This window comes from Astatotilapia calliptera, chromosome 8 (assembly GCF_900246225.1).
Source record: "Astatotilapia calliptera chromosome 8, fAstCal1.2, whole genome shotgun sequence".
Lineage (NCBI taxonomy): Eukaryota > Metazoa > Chordata > Actinopteri > Cichliformes > Cichlidae > Astatotilapia > Astatotilapia calliptera.
In genome coordinates, this window is record NC_039309.1 from 1508959 (window position 1) to 1528496 (window position 19538).

The window sequence follows — 19538 nt, forward strand, 5'->3', positions numbered from 1 at the left end:
CGATGAACACCGGTGTACCACAAGGCTGTGTGATGAGCCCTTTCCTCTACTCCCTCTTCACCCACGACTGCAGACCTGCTGATGGTTCCAACACCATCATTAAGTTTGCAGATGACACCACGGTGATTGGCCTCATCAGTGACAACGATGAGGCCGCCTACAGGGAGGAGGTGGATCGTCTGGCTGAGTGGTGCGACACAAACAACCTGCTGCTTAACACCGAGAAGACCAAGGAGCTCATCGTGGACTACAGGAGGAATGCTGACCCACATCCACCCATCCACATTAAGGGTACGGCTGTGGAGCGTGTGAGCAGCTTCAAGTTCCTGGGAGTCCACATCTCCGAGGATCTCACCTGGACGACCAACTGCTCCAAGCTGGTCAAGAAGGCTCACCAGCGCCTCTTCTTCTTGAGGACTCTGAGGAAGAACCACCTGTCCTCAGACATCCTGGTGAACTTCTATCGCTGCACCATCGAGAGCATCCTGACCAACTGTATAACAGTCTGGTACGGGAACTGCTCTGCCTCGGACCGGAAGGCGTTGCAGAGGGTCGTGAAAACTGCCCAGCGCATCGCCGGAGCACCACTTCCTGCCATAAAAGACATCTACAGGAAGCGGTGTCTGAAAAGGGCTGGGAAAATCATCAAAGACCCCAGTCACCCATCACATGGACTCTTCACCCTCCTGCCCTCTGGGAGGCGCTACAGGAGCCTCCGGACTAAGACCACCAGGTACCGGAACAGCTTCTTCCCCACAGCTGTCAGATTCCTGAACTCTGCCTCCTGACATCTGACCCACGTTAAACTCATGGACTGAACATACACACACCCACAATGGACAACTGTACCCTCAAACATACAATAATAACATGGACTGAACCACCACTCACAACCACTAGCACTTTATATAGCCTCTGTAGGAATTATATCTCACTTATCTTAACTGCACTACTGTATAGCTCTGTAATAATCATTCTGTACATTCGATAATCTTTAATTCTACAACTGTTTACAACTTGCATAGTTCCCATTTCTGTATAGCTGTATATCTCAGATTCTGTAAAGTTATTTATTTCATATTCTGTATAGTTTTTCATATTTATATCCTGTTCATAGCCTGTACATAGCTTGTACTCACTACAGCCTGTACATACTTATAGTTATAGAATATTCACAACATACTTCATACCGTGTACATTATAACATACCATAATAGACCCATTTCTGTAATATACTTGCATATCTATATTATTGCTAATATATATTGTAATATATCTATATCATGGCTAAACCACTTCTGGGTGGATGCAAACTGCATTTCGTTGCCTTGTACCTGTGCATGTGCAATGACAATAAAGTTGAATTCTATTCTATTCTAATAGGATATTATGGTCGACAGTATCGAACGCTGCACTGAGGTCTAGCAGGACAAGCACAGAGATGAGTCCACTGTCAGAGGCCATAAGAAGATCATTTGAAAAAAAACACCTGGACTTCTTTAAGTTGCTTGAACACGTTTCACCTCTCATCCGAGAAGCTTCTTCAGTTCTGAACTGAAGAAGCTTCTCAGAATTATCTCTAATGATTGAAATTTTATTTGTGAAGAAGTTCATGAAGTCATTACTAGTTAACGTTAAAGGGATGGTTGGCTCAACAGAGCTCTGACTGTTTGCCAGCCTGGCTACAGAGCTGAAGAGAAACCTGGATTCTTATTTTCTTCAGTCAGTGATGAATAGTAAGATGTTCTGGCTTTGCGGAGGGCTTTCTTATAAAGCAGCAAACTATTTCTCCAGGCTAAATGATCTTCTAAATGAGTAATGAACCATGGGAGTTTGTGTTTGGTCTTGTTGTATTCTTTTCCTTTTTCTCTGTTTTTCTTTTCTTTTTTCCTTTTAGCAGTTTCTGGTTGGTTTATTCGTGTTGATAGTCCAAGGTCTTCTTAGTATTGGTATAGCTTTTGGATTCTGTTCATGTTAAAGTTTATATTTAAGTACCTGAGTTTTTGATTTAGTGTACCTCACCTCCCCTGTGTTATTTTTATCCAATTATCAAGTTTGTATGTTAGAATGTGCCGTTTACTGTTTCTTTATTTCTTACTTTGGGTTAGTCTCTGTTGGTATTTATCTCACCTGTGTTTCCCAGGTGTTTCCTCTCTGCCGCAAACACCCCTTTGTGTATGTTCAGTTGCTATCTGGTCCAAATATCTGCTTGCATGCCCTAGTGTTACCCGTTTCCATGTTTGCCTTTGTATGTGGTTTCATTTTCCCCTGTAGACTATGTAACTCATTAGCTAACTGGATTTCTGTTTTGTCTTTTGGACTTTTTATCAGCCTAAACGCACAGCTCATCTGTGTCACACTTAGCCTGGTGGGGCTTAAGGCATTATCGTCCATTTACTTACAAATCAGTTGACAGGTTTGTAAACTTGTAGCTTTAGTTTGTTTACATGAAAAAAATAAACTAAACTGAAGAAGAAGGTGTTGTCTTTATGACTATTGGAGAACTTACGGGATTTACTTTGTGGCTAGCTGCTAGCCTGTACAGACCTTTGCATATCTATAGTAACAAAGCAGATGTGGCTACTGGAAGTTTTTTAACTCAAACTTGCAGCGTACACATGGTAGTTGGTTCAGCTCAGATCACATGTACACCATGAATGAACCCCTCTGGACCAAAATCACCTCCACCAAAGGACGTTGGTGCAGTTGTTTTAGGCCACACTCGAGTGCGCATACTGTGTTCGCATCTGCACAAAAGAGTAATATACAGGGTGAACCAGAGTACGACGAATGAATGAACCAGAAAGGAACCAGAGTATTATGGACTAAACACCCTAAGATTGAGGCTTTGAAGTAAAACTGTGTGTCGGTCTTTGGCTAATTAATAAGCTGGAGTGAAAGATTCACTCAGCCTTCAACTCAGCCTGTACTTTTTGTTAAATCATTTACTAATAGGACTTAGAAGAGAGAGGTCTAATGTCTGATACATTTAACTGTCCTGGTACAGTTGAAAACGGCTTTGTTTGTTTTCTTGTTTAGGTGGTCTGGGCCCAGACACAGTCTCTTGGTGGTTTGAGTTGGGTGTTTATTGCCACAATTCAGCCAAAATAAGTAAAGTCTGAATTTGCAGGTCCATGCCTATTGTAAGTGGGTTATGGTTTGAGAATGGCTTGGACACATACAGCTGCACCAGTCACCCAAAGGATTAGTGCTGTGATTGATTAGGCAATATAACCGTTGTTATATATAACCCAGAGAAAGGCGGAACATTTGAGTGCTATAAACCAGCGGTCCCCAACCCCCGGGCCACGGACCAGTAACAGTCCGTGAGTCGTTTGGTACCGGGCTGCGAGAGTTGAGGCTTGGGTGTGAAATTCACATTTTCAGGGTTTCCATGGGTCTTTTCCTGTGTGTTATGAACACATCTTTTTTCTTTTTGTACCGGTACTGGTTTTATTTCGTTGTATTTATCCGCGACACCTTAAAGGCCGGTCCGTGAAAATATTGTCGGACATAAACCGGTCCGTGGCGCAAAAAAGGTTGGAGACCGCTGCTGTAAACCATAAGATATGTTTGCCATCAACATGCAGGAACCAACTTGGTTATGTTACCATACCATCCATATACCATCCCTCCAGTAAAGCCCTCTGTGCTCCAGAAGCAAGTTAATGTTATTTATAATAGCCACCTTGTAGTCTCTACAGACTGATAACATCCAGGCAATCAAGCTGTGTAGGTGGACGAAACCAACCCCCTCCGTCTTTTGATATCAGATATCATTTGTCCCCAAATAGACTGGTTCAACTTGGGTTGGTTCTTTATAATCTCTGGGATCTTACTGGCTACTTCCGAAACCCCAGCACCAGGAAAATTATTTAGCAAAAGTTCAGTAAAAAAGAAAGGCCAGGAAACTTTTTAAGTCTGACACAGCTCAGGCCAAGAGAACAGAATTCATAAATATTCTGAATGAAGTAATATCAAAATTACTTCAACTTTCACCTGTGGTGCAGTTTTTTACGTTATTGCATTGCACTTTTCAAATGAATACTGAGTTGTTAATGTCCCTCTTTTATTGTATAATGTGGCATTATGTTTCTACATCATCTCCTGCTGAAATTTCTTCCTGCAACTTGTAGCATGATCATCTGCAGATGGTTTGTTGCATTGACATTTTAAGAGGTCTTTGTTGTGTGTCTTTATATTTTTATCTGCTGTTTGTGAGGAGCTTCCTGAGAACAGCTGCTGCCTTAAAGAATAAACTCAGGGGTGCAGGAACAGGTTATTGACTGGCTGCAGCCTGAGTCTGCATCACTGAAATAGACACAGATGTGTTTCTCTTGTCTAAATCCTCTGAGTTCATTTGTTTGAGACGATGTTCAGATGCAGTCAGAGGCTTTTGGAAGCCAACAAATGCAGATTAAATTTGCTTTTATTTAGTCAAACGTGGGTGTGTGTTCGTGTTGTTGATGTTTTCTGGCAGGAGCTCGGTTTCTCTTCAGTTTATAGTTTGTCAAGATTGATTTGTCTCAGATTGACACAACATGCTCACAGATGGAAACCTCCGCAGGAAATTCTGCTCTGCTGAATGTGGAGAGGAAATGAAAAACAGCTGAAAACTAAAAAATGTAATGTCTGCAACAGTGAGCATGTGTTGTTAAAATAATTTCTAACCTTATCATTCATCGGACTGTAAATGGACTGGTTCTTATCTAGCGCTTTTCTACTCTGGCTGAGCACTCACCATTCACCCATTCACACCAGCACTTTTTGTCTATGCTGTCTCTAAGTGCTTACTATCTAACAGTCACACACATTCATACTCCGGTGGATGCATCGGAGAGCAACATGGGGGTTGGTATCTTGCGAGCATTGTGCTGCATCAAATATCCTTCCACAGATGTTTTATTGTCGCTGCAATGGTGCTGCCGTCAACAGATTTAGGTCAGTGTTTTCCTGAAAGGAGCACAAACTCGTGGAGGCGGACTGATCTGCTGAAATATAACCATGCCACAAGCACACAGATCTTCATTAAAAGTGTAACTACATGAAACTTCAGTTAAGCCACAATGATATCAGCCACTTATAATGGCTGATTGAGGGGGTTTCCATATGGAGCCTCAGTGATGACAGATTTCTCTATAATTATTTCAATGATTGTTTACTTCATTGAAGCCGGTATCAATCTGAAATTTATTCATTTGTTTTTCATGCGACTAGTTCTTTTGATTTATCAATTTAGATTCAGGGTGTTGTTGTGCTAAGAAGTATTATTGTAGGGTCTACCTTACAATATATGAGCTTCCTCCGAAGGGTGACTGGCCTCTGCCTCAGAGATAGGGTGAGAAGTTCGACCATATAGGAGGGGCTCAGAGTAGAGCAGCTGCTGCTCCACATCGAAAGGAGTCAGCTGAGGTGGTTCGGGCATCTGACAAGGATGCCTCCTGGGCGCCTCCTGGGCGAGGTTTTCCGGGCATGTCCCACCGGGAGGAGGCCCCGGGGCAGACCCAGGACACGCTGGAGAGATTATATCTCTTAGCTGGCCTGGGAACGCCTTGGTGTTCCCCCGTACAAGCTGGAGGAGGTGGCTGGGGAGAGGGAGGTCTGGGCTTCTCTGCTTGGGCGACCCGGCCCTGGATAAGCGGAAGAAGATGGATGAATGTTTAATCTGAAGTGACTGCTTACACCCTCACTGTCAACCCTCTTTTTTATTCATTGGAAATCAGTTCAGCATTTGAACTCATACATACAAACTCTTCTCAGCTGTTCCTGTCGAGCTTGAATAAAATCTATTTACTAAGCAGAAAGAGCAGAAGACATGTGGACACTCAGTTTTTAGGCTTCGTGAAATATTCTTCAATACACTGATGAAGATCAGAAGCATCCATTTCTTATTCTGTGTGCAGATCACATCAGGAGAGACAACACAAAGACAAGAGATGTCGAACCTGAAGACTCTTCTTCTTCCTCGCTCCCACTACACCTGCTGTCTTTGTCTCCTCTCCCTCTCCCCACAGCTCTTCCTCCATCAGGTGAGTCTGATTTGATCCTCATTGTGTAATTAGTGTGTTGGTGGAGTCACAATTGCTGCTTTCGCTAATTTCATAAGCTGTATATGGATCACGTGGTAAAGCCACTTCCTGTTTACAATGCTGTGTGTTTCCTGTCTGCAGTCAGAGTAAATCAAATAAGATAATCGTATAATCTATTGATAACAGGATCTGGTTGTGACACCATAGCAAGTTCAGGTTCTGGTTCCATGCTGTGATTCTGATTGTGCAGTAGGGCTGTGCGATATGACCAAAATCTCATATCCCTAAATAAGACGTATATCGTCCTGACAACGATATATATCACAAAAATTTGACATTTCCTGTTAATTCGCTGAATCTCGGCCAGCTCGACTCATGTGAAGTGTTTTCAGCTGGGCGTCGTTTACCTGGAGTCGAGTGGGTTTTTTTTCTTTCATAGGTGGTACAAGAGGCTTGTCCTGTTTGAGTCTGAGGCCAGTTTGCACCATAATTTGCATAGCTCAGTTTTCTGGTCTGCGTCAGACTTTTCATAAACAAACCATGTCCATGCTACAGAGGTAGGCCCTCGTTTAGGAATAAGGTCCTCGATTTGTTTTGACTGGTCCTTCTGTTTGTCACCATTTCAGTTTATTTGGAAAATCTTAACAGGATCTTGAGCTTTATTGTGAAAGGTTTATGTGGAAAATAAACAAGAGGATGGTGGAGCCACACAATGGTTTTACCGTCGTTGTTGCTAATGACAGCGCATAAAAAGAGTCACTTGTCTATCCGTAGTGTGGTTATAGTACCGTAATTGTCGGGCTATAAGCCGCTACTTTTTGCACAAGCTTTGAACCCTGCGGCTTTTAGTCAGGTGCGGCTTTTCTATGGATTGTCCGTGATTTTTGTCATATCATAAGAGGATTTGTTTTGTTTGTTCCGCTGTTGTACGGCACTACGTTGGCTGGTGGAAGGGCATGTGATCAGACACACAGTATCGGGGTTCAAGAGTGGTATGTTGGTCACATGTCCATCCGCCAGGCAACATAGTGCTGTACAAGTAGCGCGAAAAACAAACTTCAAAGTAGCGCTACGCGTTCAGCGGGAGGCGTGGATGACCAGCGGCGATAAACTTGCGAAAAGCAAGTTATGCCCAACTCCACCGGTGGATTCTGACAGCGTGGAAAAGTGTGAAAACATCCACGATCACCAACGGATTTCGAAGGGCTGGACTGCTGCATGATGGAGAGGAGGACACCGCCACGGCCCTTCAGAGGGTGTTCGACACTGACACTGACAATGAGGATTTGTTTGGTTTTGAAAGTGACAACGAAGGAGAGAAGCGGAGAGTGGATGACGAAGCCATCCTGAGCCTGTTCGTGTCCGACACTGGAGAAGAGGACTTTGGTGGTTTCAGTGCGCAGGAAGAAAAGAAAGATGGTGAATGACTGACTTTTCTTCTTGTTAAAGCCGTGTCACTGCACCTGAGCCTAAAAGGTAGTCCGGATCTATTTTTCTGGTGTGCTGTAGGTTATTGTTATGTACTACATTTGTTACTCATTTATGAAGCACAGTACATGTTTCGTACTTGTAATTACCGCTACTTGTACATATACCTAAAAAGTAGGGCTGGGCGATATGACCCAAAATTTATATCTCGATATTTTTTAGCTGGATGGCGATATAAGATATGTATCTCGATATATATTTTTTTAAGCCATAAAGTAAGAACAAAAAGAGAGTTCTTAGTCAAAGCTGTGTCCCAGATGTCACACAGGCACTTTTATTAACATACAGCACAGATGTACATGAAAAATTACTCAAAATTAAATTATGAGCATTCATTAAATAATAATGCTCCATAAATAAAAGAAAACAAGGTTGTTTTTGTGCTAAACAAAGAGCTCACAATTGTGCAGTCAAAATGTAAACTAAAAGACGCTGAGCACAATAACAAAGACAGACAGATTTCACAGCTGCTCTGTTCCCAAGTTTTACTGTGTGACTGATAGCCTGGAGTTTGAAATCCGCTTCATAACCACGTCTCTTACAGGTGCCATTTATGGTCCTTATACACACACAAGGTAATATTACGTTGATGCACAGTACGTATCACTCCGCGAAGCTCCTCGGTAGCCGTAATGCGCCGACAATCTATCAAGCGGTGCAGCTCCGTAGCTTACCAAAGTCGTACTCAAACATTTTTGACAAATTGCTGAGCGCCGTGTTCCACATAAAATCGGTTCGCGGCCATCAAGCACAACCAGAATTCATACATAAGGCGCGCTATCAACTTTTGAGAGAATGAAAGGACTTTAGGGTTAGCGCTGTTAGCTCGTTAGCGCGGTTAGCTCGTTAGCATGTTTAGCTCGTTAGCTCGTTAGCACGTTGACGCCGTCCAGCCCCACGCATGGGGTGATGCGCAGTAACTCGTTAACGGAGATTTGCCGTGTCCGTCTTGTCGCTGCCTGCATGTGAAGCGATGGGGGAGGGGGAGTTGTCTTCAGTGAAGGCGAGGCGGAGTAACGTTGCGTAGAGACAAAAGTGGACGAAAGAGAGGCAAACTTGCGGCTCCACAACTATAATTATAACGTAACATAGACTATATCGATATAAAGGATATTGTCACATCTTATATCTCGTATAAAAATATATCGATATGTTTTAAAAACTCGATATATCGCCCAGCTCTACTAAAAAGTTATGCAAATATGTACCCATAACTTGTTTTTCAAAATATTAATAAAAGGGGTGTGTCTCCAAACAGCCGTCTCTTTCCTGACAATTCGCTTTGTGCATATTCTCTTACATATGATAAGTCAGCATTGAAACACCTGCAGCTTTTAGTCAGGTGCTGCTAATGTATGTACAAAACAGGATTTTCCCCTGATTTTAGCTTGTGCGGCTAATATTCAGGTGCGCTCTGTAGTCCGGGAAATCAGAATCAGAATACTTTATTAATCCCGAAAGAAATTAGGGTACAAATACGGTAAATATAAGAGAAAAAGAGAACTTTAATACAGCCACTACAGTGACCGTCAAAACCATGAAAAAATAGTACTGTAAACGGTTTATTTTGTAACACCACGAAACAAACGATAGCATATAATATGAAATGATAGATGTTTTCATATCATCATCCAATATATATTGTCATATCGAACAGCCCTATTGTGCAGATCTCTGCAGGTGTGGTGATATTGAACAGCTTGTTATGTGTCTCCTCTTCTGGCTGCGTTCATCTGTTTTTCAGCTGCTCATCACTGCTGTTGTGTATTTTTCATTTTGCTTATTAAAATCCAGCCGTACTCGATTTGACGCTGTGTATCTGTTCTGGTTTTTTGCAGCAGCGAAACAAATCTGCAGCTCAGCGTGTCATTACTGAAAATAAAGTGACTAACAGCCTCACAGACTCAAAACAGATAATAAACAGCAGTGGGGAGTCTATCGTCCACTGAGGAGTATGAAAACAAATATTTTTCCACAGTTTCTGTCTGACATCAGGTAGCTGCAGTGTGTGACTGATTTTATTAGCATCTGCTGCTGATCACAGTCTTCTTACTTTGACTGCTATAGTCCCTCAAAAAGAAAAAAGAAAATCACATAATAATTCAAAAAAGTTTAGGGAAGTTAAATGTGTACCAGTGTTAGTCAGTCTCAGATGTTTCACTGTGTTTCTGCTGCTGTGTGCAAAATAACAGATTCATCAGCCTTTATAAAATGTAAAGCAGCTCATTACAGTGCCGCGTCTTTCAGCTGTGTTTGATTAGCCTGAGTGTGTGTGTGTGTGTGTGTGTGTGTGTGTGAGTGTGTGTGTGTGTGTGTGTGAGTGAGTGTGAGTGTGTGTGTGTGTGTGTGTGTGTGTGTGAGTGAGTGTGTGTGTGTGTGTGTGTGAGTGTGTGTGTGTGTGTGTGTGTGTGTGTGTGTGCGTGTGTGTGTGTGTGTGTGTGTGAGTGAGTGTGTGTGTGTGTGTGTGTGTGTGTGAGAGAGAGAGAGACTGAGAAGATTTCTCAAAGGCATTAGTTAATTTTCTTCCCACAATCCCTTGCTCCTCTGAGCCAGTCCTGTGTGTGCAGCTGTTACGTGTTTGCTACGATGCGTAGGGTTGGCTTCCAGGCCCCTCTTCTCTGGACACCCTCTCTTCTTTTAAGATGAGGCTTCATTTTTGCTAAAGCATATAATTAGGGTTGGATCAGGTGACCCTGGCCCTCTCTTAGTTATACTGCAACAGGCTCAGGCTGAAAGACTTTCCATTATGAGAGTTTCTTCTTCACTCTCCTTTTTTCTCTCCCCAGGTGTTTATATACAACTGTCATGATCCTTTATCTTCTCTCTGTGACAAAATCATTTTTTAAAGATTTTTTAAAGAAGTCATGGAAAGCAGTCAGTGTTCACCATTCACATTTTTTAGATTCCAGTCTGAGTTTAGACCATCAGAGAGCAGAAGTGGATGCTGAGCTCTCAGCTTGTATATTCTTGGGCTGTTGAATCATTGGTCACTGCATCCTGTTAAACAGACTGAGGCAACTGATGTGGCTGTACGTTAGTCCTATCGAGAGCATCTAATTCAATTCAATTCAATTTTATTTATATAGCGCCAAATCACAACATAAGTCGCCTCAAGGCGCTTCATAGATACAGAGAAAAACCCAACAATCATATGACCCCCTATGAGCAGCACTTTGGCGACAGTGGGAAGGAAAAACTCCCTTTTAACAGGAAGAAACCTCCGGCAGAACCAGGCTCAGGGAGGGGCGGGGCCATCTGCTGTGATTGGTTGGGGTGAGAAAAGGAAGACAGGATAAAAGACATGCTGTGGAAGAGAGTGATTTTGATTGGCTGCCGTGCAAAATAAGTCAAGACAGGTCGATCCTAGATAATCGATTGCTTGTGTGGACTTGGGGCAGCCAGGTATCCCATAATGCATTTCAAATCACAGGCAGCAATGTTGGTGGTGTAAAGTTTTAAAATACCCGTTTTTCTGTCACCAGCTACACTTTTAACAGGGTTTTAGCCGCGAATGTCGCGCCGTAATCTTCACGTCTGGTCAGGTTGTCAACATAGAACATGTTTGTGCTCAGATGTTTTCAGAGATGTCACTCGCTCTGCTAACAGTCAGCTGACAGAGAGCACCGAGCTTCTCCTCATAAATGAAATGGTGAAGCATTAATTTAACCCCTAAAGGGGCTACACCTTCAAGTATATCATGCATGATATCAACATTTATGTTTTCTGTTGCATGAAATTAGTGAAGGTTATTCAGAGAGGAGTCCTCTTTCACACTTGCTTGGTTCGTTTAGGCTGACATGTTCCTGATAACTGTCTTTGGTGTGCAACTCAACTTTGTCTTCATCATATATCAGCTGTGCATCTGCTTTGTCAATCATGCAAAACTGACAGAATTTGTTTGCAGAGAAACTTACAAGGTAGCCACAAAGTGAATGAATTCCTTTTATGTTGTGTCTACATCTTCAAATATATTTTTAGCACTTTCAAACTCCTTCATTAATGCTTGAACAGCCTCGCTGTCTTGTGGTACATCCAAGCTACTCAACAAAGCAGCAGTTGACTGTTGCAAACAGTCTACAGTTTTCTCAAGCAACTCCTTTGTACAGTTTACACTTCTTGTAACATCTGTTAAAGTAATATTTGATGAGGCATACATCTGTGCCACAAAAGAAGCAGCACATTCACCAAGATCAGTATAGTTTTTTAACTTTGATACTGCACCTGCTACATCACCGGGCATCTCCAAAACATCAGGAACTACTAGATCATCAGTTTCAACTGAACAGTTTGATGTCTCTCCTTGGTAAGAAGGTTGAACTGAGTCAGCATCCACTGAAGATGAAGTAGAATGAGATCTATGCAGGTGCTTTGAAAATGAATTTAAGTTATAATACATCCTTGGGCAGCCATCTTGGCTACATATAATTTTCAAGTTTAGTCCATCTCATAAGCAGTGAATTTGACGAAGATGCCAAATGAGGTTTCTCACCTCTGTGAACAGAGACTCTCTACATTTTGGACAGGTGAACATTTTACTTGCATCCTTTAATCTGTGCAATCAGCTCCAGTACTTTGGTTTTCCTTTGGGTGGACAGTGGCGGGTCATAGACAAACTCAAAGAAGGTGAAGACGGAGCCAAGCGGTGCTGGATAGGACAAGGACCCAATACAGTTTGAAAAGCTTATCCACAGCACACGTCTGGCCATCATTCAGAGGAATGGTTGCTTTGTCATTCTTGGCAACAATGACGTACTGCCTGGTTGCACTGTTTAGATCCCCGATGCATATCGGCTGGGGTTGGTGTGTTGTGGATGATGCTTCAGGATCACTGCAAAGGCTTGGAGATGGGGAAGATAAAGATAGATTTTTAGAGAAGTATTCAGTGAGGTTTAGACAAATGCTTTCCTCAGGTAAATACTGTGTGAACCTCACTGAATACATCAGTGCAAGAACAACCAAGTGCGTTATAGCTGATTTAAGGCTGCAACGACTGGCACCAACTGGTGGGAGCAGGTGTGTTAACACTACAAGGGCAGTGTAACAAGCCTCATCTAATGAAGAAAAGCAAGGTGTAAAATTATTCAAAATACAGAAATGTGTTATTTAATCAATTATGAGATGTACAACAAAAATGACTTTCTCTTTTGTGAATAGATGAAATCAGAAATGCAGAGGCTTAAGGCACCTCATTTGGCTTATATGTGCAGCCCAAGGCCACATAATTTAAATTCTTTAGTTTAGTCTAGTCTCTAGGAATCCACAATAAGAGACTGGATCATAATAATGCTCCTGAGAAAGAAAGGACAGAGGTATATGGGTAATATACACTCAACAAAAATATAAACGCAACACCTTTGTTACTGCTCCCATTCCCCATGGGATGGACGTAGAGACCTAAAATTCATTCCAGATACACAATATAACCATCCCTCCCAAACAGTGGTCACAAATCAGTCCAAATGTGTGGTAGTGGGCACATCTGCTATATTGAGATAATCCATCCCACCTCACAGGTGTGCCACATCAGGATGCTGATCTGACATCATGAGTAGTGCACAGGTGTACCTCAGACTGCCCACAACAAAAGGCCACCCTGGAATGTGCAGTTTTTTGCGCTATTGGGGGTCTGGGGACCCAGAACCGGTCAGTATCTGGTGTGACCACCATTTGCCTCATGCAGTGCAACACATCGTCGCATGGAGTCTATCAGATTGTCAATTGTGGCCTGTGGAATGTTGGTCCGCTCCACTTCAATGGCTGTGCGAGGATGTTGGATATTCGTGGGAACTGGTACACGCTGTCGTATACGCCGGTCAAGCACATCCCGAACATGCTCAATGGGTGACATGTCCGGTGAGTATGCTGGCCATGCAAGAACTGGGACATTCTCAGCTGCCATCTGCCCTGAACAATGTGAACCATGATTCATCCGTGAAGCGCACACCTCTCCAACGTGCCAGACGCCATCGATGTGAGCATTTGCCCACACAAGTCTGTTACGGCGACGAGCTGGAGTCAGGTCAAGACCCCGATGAGGACGACGGGCATGCAGTTGAGCGTCCCTGAGACGGTTTCTGACAGTTTGTGCAGAAATTGTTTGGTTGTGCAAACCAATTGTTCCAGCAGCTGTCTGGGTGGCTGGTCTCAGACGATCTTGGAGGTGAACCTGCTGGATGTGGAGGTCCTGGGCTGGTGTGGTTACACGAGGTCTGCGGTTGTGAGGCCGGTTGGATGTGCTGCCATATTCTCTGAAACGCCTGTGGAGACGGCTTATGGTTGAGAAATGAACATTCAATGCACGGGCGACAGATCTGGTTGACATTCCTGCTGTCAGCATGCCAATTGCACGCTGCCTCATTGCTTGTGGCATCTGTGGCATTTTGCTGTGAGACAAAACTGCACATTCCAGGGTGGCCTTTTGTTGTGGGCAGTCTGAGGTACACCTGTGCACTACTCATGATGTCAGATCAGCATCCTGATGTGGCACACCTGTGAGGTGGGATGGATTATCTCAATATAGCAGATGTGCCCACTACCACACATTTGGACTGATTTGTGACCACTGTTTGGGAGGGATGGTTATATTGTGTATCTGGAATGAATTTTAGGTCTCTACGTCCATCCCATGGGGAATGGGAGCAGTAACAAAGGTGTTGCGTTTATATTTTTGTTGAGTGTACATTATTAAATTGCTAAATTTACTTACAAATCCTTCCCCCTGTCCTGCCACTCGGACACTCAGTGGTGATGATGAGGGTAACTGGAAAACAAAGGTAACCTTTTTTACTTCTGTGCACTTCAACATTTTTAAAGGAAAAATTCATTGAAAATTTTTAACAAAGCACAGTAAGGTGCTATACTTACTAACCACACCTCTCCACCAGATCCCCAATGCAAGTCTTCACAAGAAGCTTCCACGATGGCACTGACAGGGTACCTGTAGTTTCATACTCCTTAAGAATCTGTGGGGCTTTCCTCTTGAGTAGTGACTTCAGGGGTTGACTTTGTTCTTCTGTGGTAATGGTAGACTGTGTGAAGGCAACACCAGACACTTTACCTCTCTGCAATAATCTTCAAAGTCATGACAGCAAATTTGCACAGAGCATAGAAGCACGAGTTTACTCAAAAAGCTGCAGCGGAAGAAGGCGGTTTCTTAATTACCGTGATTATAACGCAATGACTAAAAGAAATTCTGAATAATAATTCAATTGATTTTATCTTATAGTTGCTACTTGGTGAATAAATCTGATCCTGACTAATAGTTAATAACTGTTAAAACACAATTTTTGACTTGGGAAACTGGAGAAATGCAAAGTGTACCTGACTTTGTCTAATCTCCCCAAGACAGGTTTCCATCGGTGGCCCTCCGGCTGACAGGACGATATGGAATCTATCAAAGTCCTTAACATCTACCTCACTGTCAACATCAATATATTCCATGAAATCAGTGTTATACTTTAGCAACCTATCAAGCACACAGCCCATGTGCTGAGCTTGGCTTTGACCTATGATGTCTTTGGCACTGCTGACATGAAGAGTTTTTTTTACAAATCTCTTTCTCAGCTATAAAAGTGGTTACAAGGACTTTGACAGATTCTAAGTTGTCATATGTGTGCTGAAAAAAAGAAACACGTGGCTAAATAAATAAGATAATTTGCTTGGTCAAGTTGCTGTTGTTTGTTTTTTTTAATAACACTGACTATTACTTAGTCAGAAGTTCTGCATGAAAAAGAAACTATATCAGAGCATGTTTCCAGCAATAAGCCTTAAAAAAGAATGTGCACATACTCTAGTTAATCATACTAGATGCAAAAACTGCTTTAACTGCTTAAAAAATAATTATCTCTGTCAATATGAGGTATATTTCATGTTAACCAGTAGCAGAGCTCTAGACTAACTTTTTGCCATGGGCGTACCGGTACGCCTAACTTTAAAAAGTTAGGCGTACTCACAGCCTTGGCCAGCCGCTTGAGGAGGTACACCAGAGAGATAGAAGGCAGGAGAATAAACCAGCTGTTCTCCACAGAACCAGCAAAGGTGTACTCTCAGTGGCAAGGGAACAATAATAATAAGAGAACAGCACCACCAAGGCTGGAGACGGAGCAATACTGGAAGAGCATATGGGAGAAGGACGCAACCCATAACGGCAATGCTCAGTGGCTAGAGGATCTGAGGGCAGACCACAGCAACCTCCCTGAACAGGGTCCAGTAACCATCACAGTGGCAGATATCCAAGAAAGGGTCTCCAGTATGAAGAGTTGGACAGCACCAGGGCCCGGTTCTGTGGAGAACAGCTGGTTTATTCTCCTGCCTTCTATCTCTCTGGTGTACCTCCTCAAGCGGCTGGCCAAGGCTGTGAGTCTTTGCTTGGCAGTTTCCAAGGCCTCAGGTATGGACAGCTTGCTGTATTTCTTAGGCACCTTATTTGTCGCACCTTTCTGCAACTCCGTTAGTTGGCTAACCTCCCTCCGTGCTACTTTGATCTTGCCCTCTAGCCTCCTTCTCCATGGAGGGTACTGCACCTTGTGGCTGTTCAACTTGTAGCCAAGCATCTCACTGATCACTGCTGCCGTATTGTAGATCAGCTTGTTAGTGTCGGTAATCGTGGCTGTAGGTATTGTCCGTAGTGCTGCATTAACATCATCTAGCAGACCTTCTGAGGGTACTTCACGTAATCTTGGTAACCTGCTACGGGGGATCCAGGTTTCAAGCTTGATCCTATTTTTCAGGTCAGTTCCTCTCACACTCAACGATCCTTCTCCTATCGCACTTGGGGCTATGTACCCAATCTCAGGTGGGGGTGATGATATCTCCCCCCTGACCTGGCGTCCTGACTCCTCCTTGCCGTAGCATTTGTGTTGTACCTCGTCAATCTCTAGCTGTGAGAGCAGTCCCTTCTTTCGAATGTTGGAACACTGAGCTACTAGTTGTTTCGCCGTCATTGTGGATGTTGGGTATCGAAGAATCCATAGGTCCCTCATCCTATTCATGTAGCCCCTTCCGCCGGGGTTACTTGCGTAGTAGCATTCCAACAACGCCCTGTTTTCGTCTCTTGCCCACCGATGCCTTCTTGTTCCAGTAGCCCACTTTTCGTCAGGGTGCCCTGGTTCCTCAACACCTGACGCGGACCTTGTTGATCCGGGCGACGTCCGAGCGGGCATGCCTTCATATTTATCTGTCTCGCTCATGTTGCGGTAGGCTTGCTTAGCATAGGGGGTCTAGCCTTAGGACCCTTACTGGATACAGACGCCCCAGGCAGGAATTGAACTTGCGGTCCAAAGGCGTGTAGTCTAACCACTACGCTATCAGAATCAGAATCAGAATACTTTATTGATCCCTGGGGGAAATTATTTTTTGTTACAGTGCTCCATTTTAAACCAACATTAAGACAAGACAGACAATACGCTAACTAAGAATAGTACAATATATACATATATATACATACATACATACATAAGTCACTTATAAATAAATAGTTGGAAAAGAAACATGTGTAGTTGTAGCAGCAAACAGTGTGTTAAGTGGATGCGTTGTACAGGGAGATGGCCACAGGCAGGAATGATTTCCTGTGTCGTTCAGTGGTGCTTTTCGGTAATCTCAGTCTCTCACTGAACGAGCTCCTGTGACTGACCAACATGTCATGGAGTGGGTGGGAGGTGTTATCCAACATTGTCTTTATCTTGGACAGCATCCGCCTCTCCGACACCACCTTGAGGGAGTCCAGCTCCATCCCCACAACATTGCTGGCCTTACGGATCAGTTTATTAAGTCTGTTGGCATCTGCGACCCTCAGCCTGCTCCCCCAGCATGCAACAGCATAGAGGATCGCACTGGCCACAACAGACTCATAGAAAATCCTCAGCATTTTCTGGCAGATGTTGAAGGACCTCAGTCGCCTCAAAAAATAGAGACGACTCTGGCCCTTCCTGTAAAGTGCTGTGGTGTTTTTAGCCCAGTCCAGTTTATTGTCAATGTGTACTCCAAGGTATTTATAGTCCTCCACAATGTCAACACTGACCCCCTGGATTGAAACAGGGGTCAAGTGTTTCCTGGTCTTCCTGAAGTCCACGATCAGTTCCTTGGTCTTTGCCACGTTGAGCTGCAGATGATTCTGCTCACACCACGTGACAAAGGAGTCGACCACAGCCCGGTACTCTGTCTCATCATCCCTGCTGATGCATCCAACCACCGCAGAGTCATCAGAAAACTTCTGAAGATGGCAGGTCTCTGTGCAGTGGCTGAAGTCTGTGGTGTAGAGGGTGAAGAGGAAGGGGGAGAGGACAGTCCCCTGTGGTGCCCCTGTGTTGCTAATCACCTTGTCAGACACACACTGTGGGAGACGTACATATTGTGGTCTTCCTGTCAGGTAATCAACAATCCAGGACACCAGAGAAGCATCCACCTGCATCGCTGCTAACTTATCACCCAGGAGGGTCGGCCTGATGGTGTTGAAAGCACTGGAAAAGTCAAAAAACATGACCCTCACAGTGCTCGCCGGCTGGTCCAGATGGGTGTAGACACGATTGAGCAGGTAGATGATGGCATCCTCAGTTCCGAGACGAGGCTGATAAGCGAACTGAAGGGGATCCAGGTGTGGTCTTACTATGGGTCGCAGCTGGTCCAGGATGAGCCTTTCCAGGGTCTTCATGATGTGGGAGGTCAATGCCACGGGCCTGTAATCCTGGGGGCCACTGGGACGAGGCGTCTTTGGTACAGGGACGAGGCATGATGTCTTCCACATCACCGGGACCCTCTGCAGACTCAGACTCAGCATAAACAGTTTATGAAAGACTCCACACAGCTGGGGGGCACAGGCCTTGAGGACAAGGGGACTCACTCCGTCTGGTCCAGCAGACTTGCCTGAGTGAAGTCTCCTCATTTGCATCTCAACCTGGTATTGAGTGAAGGTGATGGGTGGGGGAGGGGTGTCAGGAATCTCACAGGAGGCAACATGTGAAGAGAGAGGCTGGCACAGTGGTGTGGCTCTGGATTCCAGGCTGACTGCAGGTGAGGTTGTGGGGGTGGGAGCAGACACTGTGGTGTCGAATCTATTGAAAAACAGATTCAACTCGTCGGCTCTATTCTCACCTCCCTCAGCTCCCCTGCTGTTGGTTGGCCTGAATCCAGTGATGGTCTTCATGCCCCTCCACACCTCTCTCATGCTGTTCTGCTGGAGTTTCCACTCCAGCTTCCTCCTGTAATTGTCCTTAGCCTCTCTGATCTTGTCCTTTAGTAACACCTGGACCTTCCTCACCTCCTCTTTGTTGCCCCCTCTGAAAGCCCTCTTCTTGTTGTTGAGGAGGGCTTTGATGTCCTTAGTCACCCACGGCTTGTTATTTGGGTAACAATGAACAGTCTGAGCTGGAACAATGGAGTCGGTGCAGAAAGTTATGTAGTCTGTGATACACTCAGTAAGCCCATTGATGTCCTCGGCGTGAGGCTCACAGAGTGTTTCCCAGTCGGTCACCTCGAAACAGCCCTGTAGTTCCGCTATTGCCTCCTCTGACCACCTCCTAACAGTCCTGGTGGTCACAGGTTCCCTCCTCACAATTGGCACATAGCGGGGGGTGAGGTGAATCAGGTTATGATCTGACCTACCAAGTGGGGGGAGGGAGGAGGAGCTGTATGCATCCTTGACGTTAGCATACAGTAAGTCTAAAGTTTTCTCTCCCCTGGTGGGACAGTCCACATATTGTTTGAATGTTGGTAGTGTATTGTCCAGTGATACATGGTTGAAGTCACCCGAGATCACAATAAAGGCACTCGGGTGCTGAGTCTGTAGCCGAGCTATGGCAGAGTGGATAGTGTCACATGCAGCTGTGGGGTTAGCAGAGGGGGGAACATAAACAGCCACCAAGATGACGTGAGAGAATTCCCTGGGTAAATAATACGGCCTGAGTCCAACAGCACACAGTTCAGTGTCCGGGCAACAAATCCTTTCTTTGATTGTTATGTTGGCAGGGTTACACCACCGGTTGTTAACTAAAACAGCAAGCCCACCTCCTTTACGCTTACCGCTAG

At 44.3% G+C, this 19538-nt stretch overlaps 1 protein-coding gene across 1 annotated transcript in view; it reads left to right on the forward strand.

Moving 5' to 3' along the window:
- Positions 1-19538, forward strand: part of tcerg1l (transcription elongation regulator 1 like) — a 72984-nt gene that overhangs the window by 9436 nt on the left and 44010 nt on the right. The window contains exon 6 of the mRNA XM_026178571.1: positions 5904-6029. Within this exon, the coding sequence (XP_026034356.1) occupies positions 5904-6029 (126 nt within the window). The remainder of the gene's footprint in view (positions 1-5903; positions 6030-19538) is intronic.